This window comes from Rhincodon typus, chromosome 31 (genome assembly GCF_021869965.1).
Source record: "Rhincodon typus isolate 14 chromosome 31, sRhiTyp1.1, whole genome shotgun sequence".
Taxonomy (NCBI): domain Eukaryota; kingdom Metazoa; phylum Chordata; class Chondrichthyes; order Orectolobiformes; family Rhincodontidae; genus Rhincodon; species Rhincodon typus.
In genome coordinates this window covers 3,026,730-3,048,175 of record NC_063362.1, presented here as the reverse complement: position 1 = coordinate 3,048,175, position 21,446 = coordinate 3,026,730, and the positions used below count along the sequence as shown (strand labels likewise).

Below are 21,446 nucleotides of genomic sequence, written 5' to 3'. Positions count from 1 at the left end.
TTTTAGTTTTCACATCTTGTCTACGATACTTTCCCATGATCTAATTAAACGGGTCTTATGACATTTTTCATCAATTTCCACAATCGTTTTTTTCAAAACCATCTACACTTTATTGAAATTTTCTCATTATTTGTGGACTTGAAATGTCATGAGTTACAGAATGCCAAGGTTTGCAAAGAATCTAAAAATGAAAACAGTGGCATAGAGAAGTCACACAAGTTAATTTGTGTACCTGATACCACAGAATTTGAGAGTTGTTTTTAGCAGCCAAAATGCTCTTATAGCATTCAACATTCTGCAGCTTAACCATAGGGAGTGTTAAAAGCCATTTTCAAATTTACAAGGTAAATTAAACTTCCATAAAAACAGTAGCAGTTGCTGGAAAAGGGATCTGTTTCCCTGCACCTATGTTGCAAAGCACCAAACTTCCTGCAGAAAAGTACTTCACATTCACAAAATACCCCTTTATTGTCACCTCCTTAAAATATTTTCTTTCTGCTGGCAAATTGAAACGGACAATAAAAGGACTCCACACATTTACTCATACTATTTTGAAAACAAGACATCTTTGATACCTTAGCAACAAATGTTGACTAATAATTTAAAGCCATATATTTTTAAAATTTTCATTACGTTTCTACCATTAGCATCAAGTATTGAATATACTGTGTATTTGTGGAATACTTTCACTAAGGTGAAAAATACTTCCGCAGTTTATTGTTAACTAAAATCCAAAGTTCAGGTTGGCTTTGAAACTTGTAGTTTTCGCATCATGACATGCAATTACTTTCAAACAAGAGTTCTTGCACTGCTGATTAAAAGATAACCGGCAGCAATTTCTCTGGGTTGGTGAATAAACCAATTGGGTAGCAACCTAGTGAGGAGAAAGCACATATGGAGAATAAAGAAAGTTCAGAGATGCAATTACCATAATAGCATTAATAAACAAAAATTACAAGGGATTAAAAGATTACACAAACTAAGGTCATTTATGGTGAAATATAGAAGGTTAAAGCTTGATTTGATGGGCATTCAAGATATTATGGAAAACAAAGATGTTAGATAGTTTCTCCCTCTATTTCCACTAGTTAGAGTTAAACCTTTCAGGAGTGATATCAGTAAAGACTTTCACACACAAAGGGTGCTGAAAGTTTGGAGCTCTTTCTTTAAATAGTATTTTAAAAACTTCTTACATGCAATGGGACCACTGTTGGCAAGGCTGGCATTTGTTGCCCATCGCAAACCATCTTGAGCTGAACTGGCTCTCTAATGCTAGATTAATTGCAATACTTAAATGAATGCTAAAATTTTGTTAACCAAAAGGTCTTAAAGGATGTGAGGCAAAGGGCAAGGGTTATATGGAGTTAGGTCAGAGATCATGATCTAACTGACTGGCAGACCAAATTCAAGATGGCTAAATGGTCTTCTTCTTTTCATGTCAGTTTAGAGGGTAAAGAAAAGCCTATCACAAGATGCTGTTTATGTATTCTGTTCACGAGTGTGAGGAAAAAGTTACAAAAGACACCCCCAAATATATTCGGCCCTTGGATTGAATGGGCTTTACTGTAGAGCAATAAACACTGTCAAGGACATTAGCTTGACACAAATCAGGAAATCAAGCCTCTTGCAGAGATGGTGATAACTTAGTTTGCAGCACTTACTTTAGAAATGTTACATTTTATTATTTTCATTATTTATATCTACTGTTACTAATCTTTCTTCCTTGTAAAAATGTAATTAGAAATATTTTACTTATCTTGCTCCTTTTGCCTGAAAGTGGTTTTCCAGACGTAGATAGGTTTTTAAAAACTTGGAGTTTTCCAGGCAAATTTAAAGCCCAGACCTTTAAAACTTAAGTGATCACATCATAGATACGACAGCTCAACCTTGAAGGTGCTGTCACACATGACAACTTTGCAGAGACTGCGAACAAGCATCCTTGTTGGGGACCCAAATACTGAATAATAGACAAGTAAACATGACCATTACACTAGGAGAGTTAAAAAAAACTAATATAAAGTACTGACAGGATCAAATAAAATTCAATTTTTTCAATTTGTCTTTTAATTATGACAAACCTATGAAGTAAAATGGGATTGAATTTAATAAATTCAGACCCTTTGCCCTGGAGAAAATTAAATGATTTGGATGGAAATGGTCAGTAAATTTGCAGGTGACATCAAAATTGTTGGCATAGTGGACACTGAAGGTGGTTACCTCAGAGGATGACAGGACCTTGATCAGATGAGCTGAGCAGTGACAGATGGAGATTAATTTAGATAAATGCGAGGTGTTGCATTTTAGTAAGGTATATCAGGGCAGTACTTATACACTTAATTGTAGGGCCCTGGTGAGTGTTCCCAAATAAAGAGAACTTGGGGTACAAGTTCATTGTTCCTTGAATGTGGAGTCACTGGTAGACAGGATAGTGAAGGCAGCATTTGGCACGCTCACATTTGTTGGTCAGTGCATTCAGTATAGGAGTTGGGATGTCGTGTCGTGGCTGTACAGGATATTGATTAGGCCAATATTAGAATAATGCGTTCAGTTCTGGCCTCCCTGCTATAGGAAAGCTGATGTTAAGCTTTAATGGGTGCCGAAAAGATTTAAAAGGATGTTGCCAGGGTTGGAGGGTTTGAACTATAGGGCGAGGCTGAATAGGCTGGGGGTATTTTCCGTGGAGTGTTGGAAGCTGAGGGATGACCGTATAGAGGTTTGTAAAATCATGAGGGGCACGGATAGGACAAATAGCCAAGGTCTTTTTCCCAGGGTAGAGAAGTCCAAAACTAGAAGGCATAAGTTTGAGGTGAGAGGGGAAAGATTTGAAAGGGACCCAAGGGGTAATATTTTCACACAGAGGGTGGTGCATGTATGGAATGAGCTGCCAGAGGAAGTGGTGGAGGCTGGTAGTGAGACCATTTAAAAGGCATCTGGATGGGTACATGAATAGGAACGGTTTAGAGGGATATGGGCCAAATGCTGGCAAATGGGACAAAATTAATTTAGGATATCTGGTCAGCACGGATGAGTTGGACTAAAGGGTCTGTTTCTGTGCTGTAAAATTCTTTGACTCTATAAAAAGGATGGTATAGATTTTAGAAACCAAACAAATCAATACAAGTCATAAATATTTCAAGTATAACATATGACAATACCATATACTAATTCTTACAGCAGGTTAGCAAGTAACTAACTATATCACCAGAAAAATGGAAAATAACTAACCAGAATTCTGGATGGGCACCTCCTCAGCGAGGGCTATAAATGAACCGAGAAAGATATATTTTTCTTGCAAGAGGGTATTCAAGTTGTGATTTATGCAATTAAATGAAATTTATTTGCTATCTGAAGGGTACCTTTATGATTTGTCTCTTACTGCTGTTAGGAAGGGAGATGAAAGATTTTGAAGAGCAATTCAGTTTCGAGTCTGAAAGCTGTGTGGTTTAGAGGATAACTAATAATTATTTGGGTGATGTTCCCATGAATCTGCTCCTTTGTCCTTTCAGGTAATAAAGGTACTGGGTTTGGAACGTACTGTATAAGGAGACTTGGTGAACTTATTATTAGATATAACATTGAGAACACAGAAAAGAGGAGGAAGAATAGGCCGTTCGGCCCTTCAAAATTGCTCTGTCATTCATTATGATCATGGCTGATCATTTAACTTAATAGCCAGCTCCTGCTCTCCTGCTATATCCTTTGATTCCTACAGCCATTAAGTGCTATATCCATCTCCTTCTTGAATTCATATAATGTTCTCACCTCAACTACTTTCAGTGGTAGCAAATTCCACAGCCTCACTACTCCAAGTAAAAAGCATTCTCCAAATCTCAGTCCTAAATGATTTTTCCTGTATCCATAAAACTGTGACCCCTGCTTCTGGACTCCCCCACTATCAGGAAGATCCTTCCTACATCTACCCTATCCCACCTTGTTAGAATTTTGTAGGTTTCTATGAGATTCCCCTGTTCTTCTGAACTCCAATGAATATAATCCTAACTGATTCAACCTCTCCTCATACGTCAGCTAGCCATCCCAGGAATCAGTCTGATAAATCTGACTTATCAGCTTTACTCCCTCTATAGCCAGAACATCCTTCCTCAGATAAGGAGGCCAAATATGCACACAATATTCCAGGTATGATCTCACCAAGGCACTGCATAATTGCAGCAAAACATCCCTATTCCGATTTAATGATTTTCCAATTTCACTACTTGTCACAATTTCACTTGTCTGTTGCTAGCCAGATAGACTAACATACTCAGGTTACCAGAAATATCTTTATTCTTAAAAAGTAGTACAGGACATCACTTTTCCCTTCTATACCTTGTAGCAAAAGGGTAATTCAGAAAGACAGAACAAAACAAAATGATGCACTAATTAATCAACTTCAAACCTTGTCAGAATTAACCAATTTAATACTTACTGCAACAAAGCTGAATGTTACAGTACAAGATGGCAAGGCCACAATTCATTCATATGGTTCATTAGAAAATTCCTGTCTTTATCCAACTTCAGTGAACATCTGCCATTGGTTAACTCAGAAGCAGCATCATGGATCAAAAATGAGTACCCTCATTTAAGATGGTGCTCGATTTTGTTAATCACTAATGGAATATGTCACTTCTATAAATCATCACCTACAAAAAAGTTAATATTTACAGTAAATTTATTTTTGCTAAAAAGACAAGCAGTTTTTGGTAAAATGACCCAGAGTAGCAGAGAAAGCAATAAGTTACAGTTCCACTTGAGTTTTGCTATTTGTATTAGCAAGTTTTATGGGCATCTCTAGAGTACTGATATATAAGCAATCTGTGGATTACTATCTGCTGCATTCTCCTATTCATTCAACTATCAGTAAGGCTTGTATCAGTTGACTCCTGACGTAATGAGATCTCATACTAACAAACAGGATTTCATTACGATATCTTCCCACTCTAACACCATTTTCAAAAGACTTTAGCATTAACTATTATTGCAGAAATAAAGCAAATGCAGTTTCATCATTATACTCTGCAGTCAATTTTTAAAAATTATTTAGTTTACTAACTTTTGGAAAGTTACAACCATGAGCAGACTCTTAGTTGAAAGCCCCTCCCCGGAATGATTCCACATGCTGCACGAGTGATGGATAGTGAATCTGCATCCTGGCCCCTACACAGCAAGCTTCTGAGCATGTCAATCTCACAACTGTCAAGTGGAACAAGGACAACTATAGGACTGACGAATCTATTAAAGGTAAGAATATAGCTTGATTCAACACTTGCAAACGATCCCACGATAGTATAATTCCAAACAGCTTCTCATGCAGGAAAGCAAAAGATAGAACAGGCACTATCAGAACTTTGTCAACACCCTACAGGAGGTGGATTGAGAGTGGAGACCACACATGAACAGAAGTTGGGCATGTGATTCTTAGATTCAAATAGTAACTGAATTCTACAAATAGTTTTATGATAATTATTAAAGTAAGCAACACCATAAAAATGCACGAACTTAGGATACAAAATACTGACAGCATTACTACTTACATTTTTTGGACGTTTCACATCACCCTTTTCCTCCTGCTCTTTTCGTCGTTTCTTTTCCTGCAAAATTTCTTCAAGAGTTTTTACTTTCCAGTTATCCTTTTCATCTCCCATTGGGACAGACCACACTGAGCTAAAACAGAATCAGTTACATGCTAGTCATTAGGTTAGGAGAGACATAAAATCTTGTCTCAACCGTTTCATGCTGGACTTCAAAAAAATCTTTTAAAATGTTATACGTGGACTACTCATAGTTCTTAATGCGCAATGCAGACAAGTTCTTCTTTCTGATCTGCTAATGAACTACACAGAGTCTCAAACACCTTTTCTCCAAAGAATCCTGCCCCTTCTTACTACAGAAGGTTCTTGGAAAAATAAATTTCAAGTCAAACTTACACCAATAGATAAAATTTATTTTGCTTCTATCAATACTAATTCCAGCTTGCAAATTGGTATCTACTCCAATTAAATAAATGATTCCAAGCATTAGGGCAGAGACTGAGAATGACTTAAAGGCCAATGATGGTCATAACGTAGTTGAATATTCAAGAAAATTCAGTTCAAAACCTTTTTAGAAGCTATACTACATACCTCAGTAAGCACATTCCGCTCGTTACAATTTTGATCCATAAGATATTCAATACAAGTATAAAACAAAGTTAACTTGGATTTCAAAGCAATTTATAAAAGTACATCTTAAGAAGTATTCCAGCATACTCATAAGCTTTTTGTTTGGTACTAAGGTTATCTTTCATCCTACTCAAATAACAGCTCAAGTTACTTTTAACAGTAAAATCTTTTCAAATTAGTGATGGAATTTGAACTTAGATGGACAAACATCAAGCTATTTAGACAGTGACAGACCACACTGTTCCAATAAGCTTATGCAGGTAAAAATAAATACCTGCACATCAATGTACTGCTCACTCTTCAAGAAGAATCTATACTTATTTTGAACATGTACAATTGCTCTGATACAGGGGTACATCCTAGATCTTGGATTAGATAATACCAAAAGTCAAATTATTACTGCAGTACAGTGGAGTCCTTTTATTGTCACTTCCAATTTGCCAGCTAAAAAAAGTGACAATAAATGCTAACTGTTCCCCCAAGGGATAGTATTCTAATAAAACATTTAAAATGAAATATCCTGCAAAATCAATACAAAATAAATAAGAACAACTTTTTGCAGTAACTGCTACTGCCATTTTTGTGGAGATTAACATTGTTCTAACATCTAGAAGGATCTGTAAACAATTGTATCAGACCAGTTACGCTGTAATACAGCACCGCAAAATTACTGCAAAACCTCATACAAAAACATATTAGAAACTTAAAGTAAGCACGTAACTATATTTGAACAAATTGCATTTTTTGCATTGTGTGTTGGTTTGTAACTACTCATTTGTAAATTTCATTTCCCGATGAGCCTTGTCTCCTCAATTGTCAATAAATTGGACAGATCAGAATTAATGCTTGGTTTGAAAAAGCTCCCATTCAAGTGCCTTTCCTTGTTCCTTGATATGCAGTTAACCTGAAGTGACAAAAAAAAATCAGAATAAAGCCTACATGAACACGAACATTTGCGTGAAAAGTTTAAAAACCTGGCAGGAATTGACAATAAAAATGGCAGCATTTTTCGACCAAAAATTAACTGGTGTCCATTCATGAGTTGGAATTTCACATAAATTGTTATGATGAGACAGAAAAACATGGACTCCACTGTACTTCCAACAACCCATCCATGGAGAATTTAAAGGAAAGCTGCACATTAAACATTTTCCAGCAGAGAACAAAATCTATATAAAAACACTATGCAACACAGAAAATACAAAAGTAACTTCTATCACTAGAATGATGCTGCTACAAGTGTCATTGTAGTGACTGTTCAGACTTACAAATAAACTCTTGCTCCAAGAGAACTGCAGATGTTTATGTACAGCACACTGAAAGCAAAAGGTATGAAATTAGCGGGTTATTTTTATTTGAAATGCATCTTTTATTAACCTAGTGTACAATGTAAAACCAAACTGAAAAATGTTTACTTCGGTCATAATATGCTTATGCAGCATTTTGTGAATCACAAAGCTTTACCCAGGTTCAATTAGTAAAGATCAAATTATTTCATTTCAGATAATGCTATGAAAATTTCTCAAGAACTGCCACCGTGTTTAGGAGTTGTACAAAGTTTGAGATCATTCAGAAGAATAATTTCTTACTTAATTGTCCACCATTAACAAAAAGTGTTAACCTTCATTACTTGAAATGTGCAGGTTCGTGCTGTTTTCATTTCAGAAACAAAGGCCACTGAAAGAAGCAAGTTAATGACTTCTCTGCCTGTATGACTGCCTTGAAAGGATGTGGGTGATAAAGTAGTATACATAACGCTGCAGGAGATTATTGTAGAATCAACTTGAAAATAGAATTAACTTTGCCATATGACTTTGCATCCAAACCATACTCTTAGCAAGTTATTATGTATTTACGCTCATGAGAAAATGATAAACCAAGGCAGTATCATCTATCAACAGGAATTAAATTTTGAATCAACTTTTAAGTGATAAAAATAGATTACCAATTATAATGGCACTAGATCCAGCTCTCTGCTATAAACAAATAAAATCCTCTGAAGCATGGGTGTGTCTCATTTGGCACACTTACAACCAGAGCTAAATGAAGTACTGATATGTCAACTATAAACTTCCAACAAACAAACGAATCACTGCTTTCTAATAATGAGTAAGTGAAGGGATATCTTAAGCAAGAAGTCTAATTACAAAAGTTAGCTCATCTGAGCCAACACAATACAGCATATAAAACTACTCAGGGTTACTGAGTGAAGTGATCTTTACAGAAAAGTGTATGTACAAGACAGTATTAATCCAACTAGATTTGGACTCAATTTTGATGCCTTTCACAAGCAAATAACCTACCAACACTCCTGTCCAGGTTCAAATATGAAGAATAGATACTTGGGTAAGAAACTAGGGAACTGCTATCACTTATGCACCCATACAGTCAGCATCTTCAGGATAGGAGAGACAAATGGAAAATAAAATTGAACATGTAGCATTGTGCATGTAATTGTCTCATGACACTTCTAACATTGATCATGACTACATCATATTATTAAGGTGAAAGATTTAATAGGGACCTGAAGGGCAACTTTTTCAGAGTGTAGTTCGTATGCGGAATGAGCTCCCAGAAGTGGTAATGCAGGTACAGTTACAACATTTGGATAAGTAAATGAATAGGAAAGGTTTAGAGGGATATGGGCCAAACGCAGGCAAGTGGGACTAGTTTAGTTTGGGAAAATTAGTTGCCTCGGATACATAGGACTAAACGGTCTGTTTCCATGTTGTATGACTCTGGCTTTAAAAAATGTTAGCAAATGCATTCTACTATACTGAGACAGTGGGCACAACATCAAAATTCCAAATGAAACTCAATATCAGATCTTTTCAATGGCTACCTCGAGCCCGCTCACTCACCTTCCCCACTGCACCAAGATGTAGCCTCCAAATTAAAACACTTTTGTCCTGAATGGGGTAACTAAAAAAATCAAAGGGGGAAGAATAAAAAAAAAGTTGATGCGTCCTTTCAGACTACTGTAAGAAGCAGTCCATCTTCAAATTCAGTACTTATTCCTTCCTTTTAGGCCCAAGTTTATTGAAAAAAAATCTTGAGGGGCAGGTTCCCCTGAGACAGTGGACAAGGTTGAATGCTACAAATATTGCGGCATCTCAAATGTCTCCAAGAAACCAAGGCCTTATCCGCCCCAGCAGTGGGTCGAAGGGGTATGAGAGGCAGCAGCTGGGCAGGGACCGGGGGCGGGCTGGCTACTCAGTCCCGCGGGGCCCTCACTACGCGACGCCGCAGCTTGCTTCGGGCCTACTTCGCCACACAGACGGCGTGACGGTAAATACGGCCACCTTCACGCTATCTAATGCTGGGAGCCGGGGGTAGCAGAGGAGAACTCCACCCGATTCAGACCCACTTCACCACCACCTTCTTTTTCTTCTTCCTCCCTCCTTCCCTCGGCCTCAGGCCTCAAGCCTCACCCCGTTCCCTCAGATCCCCCGCCGCCCGCTCCACAGCCGCGGCGTCGCACCCGTTATGCGTCACCTCCAGCGCGACGCTGCTACCTCGGGCGCACGCGCGTTGAGTGTCCTTTTGCAGCCTGAAAGTTTTGCAGCAAGTGTGGAAAAGTTTGCGCAAGTTTATTTTCTCTGGACTGCGATGGTTTCTCCAGGCGGAACAAGACGGATGCAAAGATGATCGCCAGGTTCAGGATGGGTAATCAGTGCACGTTCAAGGTTGCTCTATTTTATACTTTTCAGCACCAAGTTACTGGGTTTCAGTAAATGCAGAGTTTGATGTCCCTTAGCCACCAAGATAGCAGAAATGATTGCAAAACGTCAAAATCTATCAGTCACTATAAACGCTGCAAATTTGCCAGATCATTATGAAAAACACACTAGCAAACCTACAAAACTGCCAAGGAGCTTCAATGAAGCTAGTAGCTCAAAACAAACCTGAAAAAGTCTTCACTTGAGAAAAAATATTTGTCAAGTGTTTGGTGAATATGCAGCTTGAGTCTTGACAAGTTGAATAAAACAACTGCAGATGCTCGAAATCTGAAACAAGAACAAAAATTGCTGGAGAAGCACAATTGGTATGACAGTACAGAAAGCAAAGTTAATGTTTCAAGTCCAGTGACCCTCCTTCAGAACTTGATCGGTTTAACCAGGCAAAATATTGAAGGTAACAAAATTGTGATTTTTTTTCCATAATACATTTAAGGGTGGCCAAATCAGATTGAAGACATGCTCAATGATTTCATTCCAAAACAATCTGATCATACAACATTTGTAATTGTTACATTTACCATGTGAAAATTGGAGAACTGGTGTTTGAGGAGTAACTTCTTCACTTTAAACTAGCAGCTTTGAACGAGAAAGACAGCAGAAAACTTTTAGGAATGTCCTCAAAACTTCCTTGGAAGAGGTCAATAATCACTATTGACTCATGGGAGATCCTGGCTAGTGTCTGACAAAAGTGGAGAACATTCATTTAGAGATGCAGGGACCACATCAAGAAATATCATCGGGAAGCAACTGTAGACCCAAACGTTCAATGACCACCCAGCTCTACATGGCAGAGTCTACATCGTGCCTCACTGGGACTGTCTAAGAAGAATGATTGTTTTTCCTGGTTTTGTACTTGAAGCATGCTACCTGAGAAGTTCCAACAACCAGCAAGTTAGTTAACAGCGTTTGCTTTTCAAAAGTACTTATTTGGCTGTAAAGTGCTTTAGTATATCAAGGTTATGAATGCCACTACATAAATGGAAGTTTTTTCCTCCAATACATACGTTCTGATATGGTTTAAAGACAGCGAATGCAGGGAACACCAGAATGAGAAGAAAGGAAACTATATTTATTGTGAACCCAAAACTGCTTTGTGCTTCATTTCCCCATTTGTGATATCCTCCATTTCTCCTATTCTAACATTTGGAACATATTTTCCTCTCAGGAAGTGGGAGGTTAAAGATTTGCAAACCACCTATCATATATAAGTTGTTTTGCACTACAATGAGGCAAACTATTTTTAATTACCATGACATAGCTATGTATATATATAATTCCCATGAACTCCAAAATGAATGTAATGCCTTGTGAGCAACAATTAATACAAGGCTTTAAAGGCATGAATCTAACACATTTTTACGTAGGTTGAGAATGTGAGCAGTGCAACACTACAGTATTAGTACTGAGAGTAAACTATTCAAGTACTGAACACGGTAAATTGAAGAGTTATTTATTGTTATTGCAAATAGCAGACTCACTCACTGCAGACTTGAATACAACAGCAGTGCAGTAGGCAGCATACGGGCTCCTGTGCTCCGGCTTGACCTCTTCGTCTGCATTTTTTCTTTTTCTTTTTCTTTCTACCCCTTTCTTTTTTCCCCTCAAGCTTACCTGATAAAGAGAGTTCGTCAGCAGGAGGCGGCTTTGATGGGCTCCAGAGCGGCGGTTGCGTCTTCAGAGGCAGCGTGGCTAGAGTTAGTCTGTCCGCCTGTGAAAGCTGGAGCGGGACACCTCTGTGATAACAAGGTGTAGAGCTGGATGAACACAGCAGGCCAAGCAGCATCAGAGGAGCAGGAAAGCTGACGTTTCGGGCCTAGACCCTTCTTCAGAAATGCGTGACACCTCTGTGTCGAGTGGACCCGTGCGGCGGCATGGCCTGGGCTGGGAAGCCCGGAGCGGGACTCTGGCAGCAGTGTGGCATGGGCTGGGAAGCTTGGAGTGGGATTCTAGCGACACATGCTGTAGCAGCAAAGAAGGAAAAGTTGGACTCTAAGTTTTTTTCATTTTATTCGAAGTTGATGTGAATGGTGCCAATGTACAGGCAACACACTTTTCACTGTATTTAATATTGAATACACAGGTCAATAAAGGTTGTTCTACTTTATTCTGTAGTGTATTCTTGGAAAGTGCACTGGCTTCTGTTTGCTGCTGAGGTGTTATACACATTCCCCTCTCTTCCCCCACCCCCCTTCCAAAAAAAACATGCTGAGTACTTGTGTAAGCACCTTCTTCCTTTGTCCTCTACAAAATTTTCCTGGGGAGGTCATCACTTAGTTGTACACTGGGTGTCCCTTTTGTGCTTGACTTCCTCCAGCAGAACTCTCTTGTCTCAGTGTCAAACCAATACTTTGCTCTTTCTTCCTCTGTTTGGAATGGACATAAATTTAACATTCATACACTGTCTCACAAAAGTGGAACATACAGGATCTCCCCACTATAATTAAAATAAAAAGCATGTGTTCTCTTACCTTCCTCATACTTACTCAGCGGTTATACCAATTTAAAACAGGCACGTTGTGGTGCTAAGTATAATATCAGAGTAACTGACTTTTTTAATGCACGTCAAATTGCTTTTTTTAAACGTGTTGAGCAAGTGTTTGCATGATTTTAATATCAAATATAGTGAATATAGTTTGTGAAAATTTAAACAAGACACCAAGATTTATTGTTTACCCATTTCACTTCATGCAAATTTTTAAGTGAAATTCTTGGAGATGATAGGCAGCACATTATATACTGGAGACTTGCATTTCAGGTTCAGCTACCCTTTACACTCTCAATGGAAAAAAAAGACTAGGTGCTTTTTAATCCTAAAACAATTACAGATGAGAAAGTGGTAGGGGGTGTAGAGAAAGAGAAACAGACACAAGTAGTATGACAGCATAAGGTATTCCAGAGCCATAGAGACAAACAGAAATGTTTTTAAATTAATGGCAGCAAAGAATCGAAGTACGAGTGTGGTGCCGCAATCTTAAGCATTGAATTTGATGGATGATAACGGAATAGTTTAGGTTAGATGGGCTTCAGATTGTTGCGCCGACCTGTGAAACCATTGAGGGCCGAAGGGCCTGTACTGCGCTGTAATGTTCTATGTTCTATTTCACGTGTGTTGGAATTTAGCAAGTTTTGTCATAGCTCGCATTGGTAATCTGGCTTTGCTAATCAAACCAAAATGCTTTAAATATTTCTCTAATAAGCAAAATTAATCTCTGAAAAAGATCTTAAGTTTTCAAATTATTATTCAAAAGAGCAATTATTTTCCACTATAATCAGTTATTGCAAGGAGAATGGTACTGTCCAAAGACAATCATTCTAATATAAAATTTGAAGGACTCGATTATGGTCTAGGGTGTGAGATTACAAGAAAAAATACTTTTTTTAAATTGTTCTCAATATTTGGAACAAAGCAAAATAAATTGTTACAGCATGAATATAATTCCTCAAAATTGTACAGAAAATTAGGTTTTTGGATGTGTGGGAATGTCTTTATACTCTGCTCAGTCTGCAGTATTCAGGAATTGCACGCTGACAAAGATTGCTTTTGGAAAAATATAAACTGCAAATCTAACTTTGAAGATGGGTAAAGCAAAACGTGATGTGGAATAGGGTCAGTAAACAGGATTAAAACATTTACTCATGTTGAGGATGCTCATTGAAACTGATTAGTTGGGGCAAATAGTCTGGCTGATCCAACTCTGAATACACTGCTGCTCAAATACAAGAGTTCTTTTATGTAAGGTCAGCAGAGCACTTGTGCTTCTGAGGCCATGAATTGAACTTCACTTCACACCCGAATTTGATCTAAACTGACACTTCAGTGCTGTACCAAGGGATTACTGCTCTGAGAAAATAGCTGTCTTTCAGACAAGATATTAAAACAAGACCCTCGGTGCCTACTCTGGTTTAAACAAAAGTTTTCTCCGTGGCATCCAGGAAAATATTTTTCACTCCATCTTTAAATCAGACTCATTTAATTAATTAGTATTTGTGGGATCCCACTGTGCATAAGTTTCCTGCTAGATTTGCCACATTGTAACAGGGACTACACATTCATTTACATTCATTCATTTTAAGTGAAGTGCCTTTGGACATCATAAGATTGTGTAAGGTGCTAAATAAATTCACCTTCTTTCAGTATTGTTGGGTAAGGAAACTAGTTTATAATAAAACATTCAACAGGTACCATCCAGAAAGCAAAACAACTAAAGTCAGGTGGTATTTAATCAAATATTTATGAAGTTTACAACATTTATATAAAACAGAGCATTTATAGTAATATCAAAACTGTTTATATACAAATTGTTGTAGTTCAACAATGGAGATCAGCTCCATTTGCCAAGTTGGTCACTGTTTACATGTTATTCTTAAAATTATCACAATTCACCATAATTTCCTTTATTGATTTAATGTGTACTTTAACAAGGTAATTTTGGTTTTGTGCAAATAATACAAATTGCTCTCCAACACAATAAACATTGGGATATTACATGGACCAAATAAACTTGAGGAGGATCCAGTTATCTATATCACTGATTTTCAATTTTGTACCCATAATAATGTTCTAGATAGAACAAAGAATTAAAATAGAGTACTATATTTAACTAAGTACAACTATAAACAATGTTGGCAAGGAAAGCCTTTCCCAAAAGGGAAAACGTTAGGCTTTAAATATAGTGGTTTACCTTAAAGTGCATTGGGAAGAGAATTAATATTTCAACTAGTAGACCTTCAAGTAATATTTTTTGTTAAAAAGGGCAAGTTGTGTCTGAAGTAGCAAATACCAGACAAGGTTCCATTGGCTGGAGAGTATTTACATGTCCTGGGTAAAGCAGCAATCTTTAATATTGAGCTCAAATCAACAGAATTTTCTCCAGTTCTATTTTCACATGAAATACTATACAAATGTCAATTTTATGTCATATTCAAAATGCATTCTCTCTGCCCACCCAGACACACACACAATCTTTAGATTTACACAGTAAACAAGTAATTGCTGTTTCACGTTAAAAAGCTCAATTCTGGTCACAAAAAGCACAGAGATTGTTTCATGAACTTAAATGAATACAACTCTTTGAAATTCCATAACACTGTAAAGTCTCAATTCATTAGTGAAAGTTTAGCATTTGACAGAAACAGTTCACATTAGTAAACCCTGAGGAGTAGGTTTCAATGATTACACATTTCATTACAGTTTTAAACAAATATTGGGAGCTTGGTTTTTGTGAGAAAAAGCAATAAATCATTAACAGTTCTCAATCAAAAATGCAATACATTTAATTATCAAGTACTGTGTCCATTTTGTTGAACAAAAAAATATAAATTAAGCTGAAGCTACTATATATTCAAAATAATGTCAGATTTTCTGGACTGCTTACAGATCTGCAATTTTTCTTGCTGTCAAAGTTACAGTTTCGATGAAATTAAAAGGACGCCATTATATTAAAATAGACAAAGTACTTGACAGTGCTCCACAGATCTCTCTGGTAATCAACCAGGGTACATCATTCTCCCTGTCAACTGTCTGAGGTTGTACACAAACTTGCAGTCACATCTGACCTCCGAGATCAACTTCCAACCGTAGCATCACTAGGCCTCCTTAATTTACAACTCTAACATCACCTAACTTTCTATGCTGCTGTCTTTATTATCTCCAGACTAAACTAGTCCAGTGCACTCCTCGCTGGCCACCCACATTTTACCATCCATAACTTCATTAATCCGCTATAGGCAGCCGTGTCTTCAAACGTAAACATCCCAAGCTCCAAAATTCCTGCTCTAATCTTCTCTGCCTTTCTTTCCTCCTTTAAGTGCTCTGTTAAACCTGTCTTTGATGAAGCTGCCCAAGAATCTTTGCAGCTGTGTGTAAAAAGTTGTTATATAATGTTCATATGAAGTGCCTTGGAATGCTTTATTAAGGTAAAGATCTATATAAATGCAAGTTTTTGATGACTGTATTTCTTAAACATTTTGGAAACAACAATGCTATCTTTTAGAAACAGTTACAATTTTTAGAATTGGAATTTTTAAAATGTACTTTTGTTACTTTTATTTTTGAGGGTCTTAAATGTCCTCACTTAACAGATGCTGAACCTCCTGTCCATTGTTATTACAAGATACCAAAGACTGGATTTTTTCTCGTTGATACTGCCGAGCCTGATTATACAAGAACACTCCAATGATGACCAATGCTGTCCCAAAGGCAGAGTATGCAGTAATCCTGTTGCTGAAGATGATGATGCTGAGCCAAATTGAAAGGGCATGCTTCACAGTGCTGGCAACGCTAAATTGATGGAAGCAAATAATTAAACATTAAACACTAAACACTATCAGGACCAATTTTTCATTCCATATTGCAAATATTCACTCACTCACTCCAAATTTTCAAGCTTCCATATTTCACCTCATCATTAAAATAATTATCAAACAGCATTAAGAAAAACAGCTGTTTTATGGAATGTTGAATCAACCAGGCATAAACTTTATGAAGTGACGGGGAAAGCAAAGATTTTCAGTACTATTAGTTTTTATAATCAACTATAAATAATAGAAACAAAATCATAAATTCCTGGAAAAACTCAGCACAGGCAGCATCTGTGGAGAGAATTCAGAGTTCACGTTTTGGGCACTGGGACCCCTTTCTTCAATATTATATTCTACATTCTATTATAAGTAATAGAATCTGAATAATCAATCTTTAAAATAGCAATGAATACAAAGCTGCATGTGGCAGGTTGAAATGCTCACGTATGTGGCAAAGCATTTTATTCTACACCTTGGTATTAGTTCTCTGTATACATAGAAAAAATGACAGACAAAAAAAGGGAAGAATTTAAAAACAAACTGAAAATGCAATGTACTATGTAGCCTTAGAGAAAGGCAGCAAATATTTGTTAATCCATATTTAGATTTTTGATTCAAATTATGATGAGATGTAGGAGTCAAGCACAAACTTCGGTTCGGCATTTTTAGTGATGGAAGAAATGCATAGTATCACAAACAGCAGAAAATGTAGCTTCTATATTTCAGCAGGTTATAGCAATGTTTACTGTACTGATGTATTCACAACAGCAAATTTTACATGAACACCTCATCTGAAACTAATACCAAGATTTTATTCAGGATTTACATCCAATTGGCATGAAGCATTTTTTGCAGTGAAAGATACAGCATGTATCTTAGAAACTGTAAACAAATGATATCTTTTTCTAATAAAAGCAAAATACTATCATTTTGGAAATGTGAAATACACAGAATTGAAGAATCATACTGGACTCGAAACGTTAACTCTGTTTCTCTCCCCACAGATGTTGTCAGACCTGCTGAGTTTCTCCACCACTTTCTCTGTTTTATGATATCTCATTCTAATCATTCTCTGGAGCTCAATTATTAGTTAGTGCATGTCAATTTAGATAGGATATGTAAATTACTCTGAAAACCACTGAACAGAACATAATTTTTATACACTCACTCAACCTCCCTTTTCATGGGGAAATTCTTCTACTGGTCACACTGGTGTCAGCTTAGTATTTCTGACCAACACTTTGTTCATTTTTTCATATAGCAACACTAGTACTCCTCCTCACTTCCCACCACCACACTTTCTATGTGCTTCTCATTTTGATTTGTGATGTTTGCTCTTATTAAGCTATTAGCTCCAAGTCAGAATGTCATGCTTCAGTCCCACCCCAGATACTTAAGAGAAATGAAGGATTACCACGCCAAGCCTTTACGTGCTTTACCCTCTCTGCCAAAGCTTAAGGCTCATAGTATTTCTATCTTGTTTTGTCTTTTAGTGCAGACACAAAGCCAGGTTGTTTGTCCTAGTTGTCAGCAATGGTCAGTCGAAGAGTTGGATAAATTGCTGTAGGGCACCATGCAATGATACACCAGCAGCATATGCCAGCAACTTTCAGAGAAAACACACTGGTACTACTCATTCTTTGACTGTAAATTTGTTGTTGTGTGAATGGCAAGCAGTCCCCGTCTATTCCCAGAAGCAACTGAAGTTTTTATAGCTTGCTTTTCTTCACTGTTGCTATTGTTGAATAAAAGTGAACACTTCAACTGTGTGAATGCTTTCTAGTATTTGATGATCTCACAACATAGTATAACATCTTCTCATTGCTCAATGGGCAAAACAGAAAGAGGACCACTCCCTTAGACAGGGTTCTAAGATGGGATAATGCAAGGATGGATAACTTGTGAAGCTCGGCTCTTAGAGCTGTAGTTACAAGAAGTGTAAATCAACTCAGCTCGGCTGGTTAGCTCAGTTAGCTGGACAGCTAGTTTGCGATGCAGAGTGACACCAGCTGAGGTTACCAGGAGGCTGAGGCATGGTCACCCTCAATTTAAACTCACCACCAGCCATCTCTCTCTAATGAGAGAGAGAGAGTAGCCCTATGGTCCTTTGGGATTATGGAGACTTTACCAATACTGATCAGACAGGTGATGACATGAAATTTCAATGTATTTACAAATGTGGTGTTTGCAATGAAGTGTCAGCTGTGCCAGGTACGTGTCTGCAGAAGAGTTTTTGTTCTTCACATGCACTATGAAGGATGGCAGCCAGAAATCCCAGAAGGTACTGGCAGTGGCAAGTGCTACCACTTCTTCATTATATGTTGTTTAATGGCCGTTTTCAAAGAGATTTCTCACTTGTATGTTGAGATTCACTAAAGCAAGTCATAATATCAATAAGTGTGAGATTCACCTCAAACCTTCAGACTGTCCTAGTTTATGCTTTAAAGGATGAGAATAATTTATAGTTCTAGTGGAGCAATTTTGCAATTAAGAGCACAGAACCTACATGTAAGTCAACATAGACATTGTAAATATACAGCTAAATTTGCTGGTACTTTCACAATTCTCAATAACATTAACAAAAGGAAAATAGACTCTGATATTCCAAAACAGTTGCATTTAGTAAATTGGTTGAACACCATGCTTTCTGCTTAAGACTCTTGATTTAGTATCTTCTAAACCTCCATATGGAATATAGTATCCAGTGCTGGCACACCTTTAGTTTTCTATTCAAATTTGTACTAATTATTTTACTTATTTTTATTTCGCTACACATTAGCCTACCTGAAAGTAACAGGTGATATCTTTCCCATTAAAGCATATGCAGTCACGCTCTGAATATGGAATAAGATTCCATCAATAAGCAGCAGCAACACAATATCTTGGTCAAAATTGAAACTTTGTCCACTTTTCCCAAGGACTGGAATATCCTACAAGACAAAAGTACAAGAGCAGGGTTATTTACCTTAAGATCAATTGCACAAAAGCAATCAAAACTCAGTCTGCTTTGGGTCTATATATTAATCATTAGATTACAAAAGGAAATTAACAAGGCCAAGAGATAACATAATTGCAAACGCCATTCATCTATCAACTAGCATACTTAATATTAGCACCATCATAACAATATTAAGTATGGGTACAAAAAGTATCACGACACATCAAGAGGGCCACTTGCCAGTTGCACAGAACCCTTTGGGTGTTTTATAGTAAATGTTGATCACCTCTGCTGTTGCCAAAGAACAAAAGATGATGTATCCATCCACACTACATCTGCTCCACAATGCCTGTCCAATTAATCTTCACTTGTGATATCCTTCTGTGCACACTAAGTTTATGGCTATAAGACATTTATGGCAGTAATTTCTGCACCTGTCACCATCAGGCTATTTTCACATTTTGGAAGTCTGTCATTTCTTCTGTTTTGACTGTGTGTGTCTGTTGTAGAGGTTTCATGCATCCATCTGTATGTCCTTTTCATGATGTGGCATTGGATTAGTATGAAGGGAATCTGAGAAGTCAATTATAGGATAACGACAGTGTGCATGAGCACTTTTCAGGTGGTGGTGATATGAATTCTGAGACAGAAATTGAAGTGAGCAAACTTGATTAAGGATACAATAAATTTCAAACAATTAAAGCTCAAACAGTAAATGAAGTTCTAAAGAGTTGATACTAGATTCAAAACGTTAACTCTGTTTCTCTCTTCACAGACACTGCCAGATGTGGACAGGGTGGTGAAGGCAGCTTTCGGCATGCTTGCTTTCATTGATCAGAGCACAAAGTGTAGGTGTTGGGACATCTTGTTGCAGCTTTACAAGATGTTGGTGAGGCCACAATTGGAGTACTGCGTGCAGTTCAGGTTGCCTAACAATAGAAAACATATTATTATACTAGAAAGAGTGCAGAAAAGATTTACTAGGATGCTACTGGGACTGAAAGGTTTGAGTTATAAGGAGAGGTTGGGTAGGCTGGGACTCTTTTTTTTTCCCTGGAGCATAGGAGCCTGAGGGGTGACCTTATAGAGTTCTATAAAAGCATGAGAGGCAGAGACAAGGTAGGTAGCCAATAGCTTTTCCCATGGTAGGGAAGATTAAAACTACAGGGCATTGGTTTAATGTGAGAGAGGAGAGATAACAAAGGATCCAGGGGGCAATTTTTTTCACACAGACGGTGGTGAGCGTCTGGAATGGGTTGCCAGAGGTAGTGGTGGAAGCAAGTATAATGTCTCATTGAAGTAACATTTAGACAGGTACATGGATGGGATCAGAATGGAGGGATATGGACTAAATGCAGGCAAATGGGACTAGTTTAATTATGGAAACTAGGCAGCATGGGCAAGTTGGGCTGAGGGGCCTGATTCCATGCTGTAGACCTCTATGACCTGAGTTTATTCAGCACTTTGCTTTTATTTCGAGGATGGCGTTACCTCTATGATTCATCCTGAGTTATCAGATGGGTACAGAAACGCAATCAATGATTTTTCAGCACAGACTAAGTAGCTTTAGTCATTCTCATGGTTCAGTCAAGTTCTGACTAATCCACAACCTAATGTTAGAAAAACAAATTATCAGGACAAAGTTCTAACGGAGTCAAGGTTGGTGTTGAGGAGATGGATCTATAGCTAGATGTAATTAACATGGCTAAGGAGAACGTGCAAATTAGCAAAAGGAAGGGGTCGAGAACAGCACCTTGGGCAATTCCTGACATGTCCATGAGAAAAAAAAAACATTCTTGTGGTGGGTCTATGATTCTGCAGTTGGGACAAGACTGTTCATTTCAGTTGTGTAAACACGAGAAGTTAGCCATTAAACTTGCTTGCTGAATCTCAGTGTTAAACGTAGAATCCAATATGCCTAAAAAGCAAATTCCAAGTTGTAGTATAAAAGCAGAACAGCACATGGCGAATGCTCTCCTGAAATAGGATGAAATCTTAAAATTGCAAATAAAAGCCTCATAATCATTCAAAAATCATCTTATGAGTACTGGCTAAATTCTTTAAGCTTTTGTGAACAGCAATAATAATTCAAGTCAAAAGTTAACTTAAAAATCATCTGCTTAAAGGCACTTTACAACATGGGCGCATATCCATAAAACCTCACTCATATATCCATTGTTACTTAAAACACAAAAAGATATCATGATAATCTGGGCCCTTCTAACAAATCTTCTGACAAAATGATAGTCAAAACCTCTGACATGAGGTTAACATGCACGTTGCTGCACTAGGTGCTGTCAGAGAACCAGA

The 21,446-nt window shown here is 37.5% G+C and overlaps 2 protein-coding genes and 1 long non-coding RNA gene across 5 annotated transcripts in view; 1 reads left to right on the top strand and 2 right to left on the bottom strand.

Annotated features, from left to right (window-relative positions):
• cdk11b (cyclin-dependent kinase 11B) overlaps positions 1-9,608 on the bottom strand; it is a 38,018-nt gene extending 28,410 nt beyond the window's left edge. The window contains exons 1-3 of the mRNA XM_048614856.1: positions 9,590-9,608; positions 7,427-7,474; positions 5,532-5,661 (exon numbers count right to left, since the gene is read on the bottom strand). Of these exons, the coding sequence (XP_048470813.1) occupies positions 5,532-5,642 (111 nt within the window). The 5' untranslated portion in view covers positions 5,643-5,661; positions 7,427-7,474; positions 9,590-9,608. The remainder of the gene's footprint in view (positions 1-5,531; positions 5,662-7,426; positions 7,475-9,589) is intronic.
• A 91-nt stretch (positions 9,609-9,699) lies between these two features.
• On the top strand, positions 9,700-12,002 carry LOC125486634. Its single transcript, XR_007265263.1, has 2 exons — positions 9,700-10,789; positions 11,505-12,002. It is a non-coding gene; the product is annotated as an uncharacterized LOC125486634 (long non-coding RNA).
• A 2,105-nt stretch (positions 12,003-14,107) lies between these two features.
• The window catches only part of slc35e2b (solute carrier family 35 member E2B), a 40,286-nt gene continuing 32,947 nt past the window's right edge, over positions 14,108-21,446 (bottom strand). For 2 of the 3 annotated variants that reach the window (XM_048614923.1, XM_048614922.1), the window contains 2 exons: positions 18,983-19,128; positions 14,108-16,178 (listed from right to left, as the gene is read on the bottom strand). In XM_048614923.1, coding sequence (XP_048470880.1) covers positions 15,959-16,178; positions 18,983-19,128 — 366 coding nt within the window. In that variant the 3' untranslated portion in view covers positions 14,108-15,958. Of the gene's footprint in view, positions 16,179-18,982; positions 19,129-19,422; positions 19,710-21,446 lie in introns of those variants that run through there. The other variant, XR_007265262.1, reaches the window with a different exon arrangement.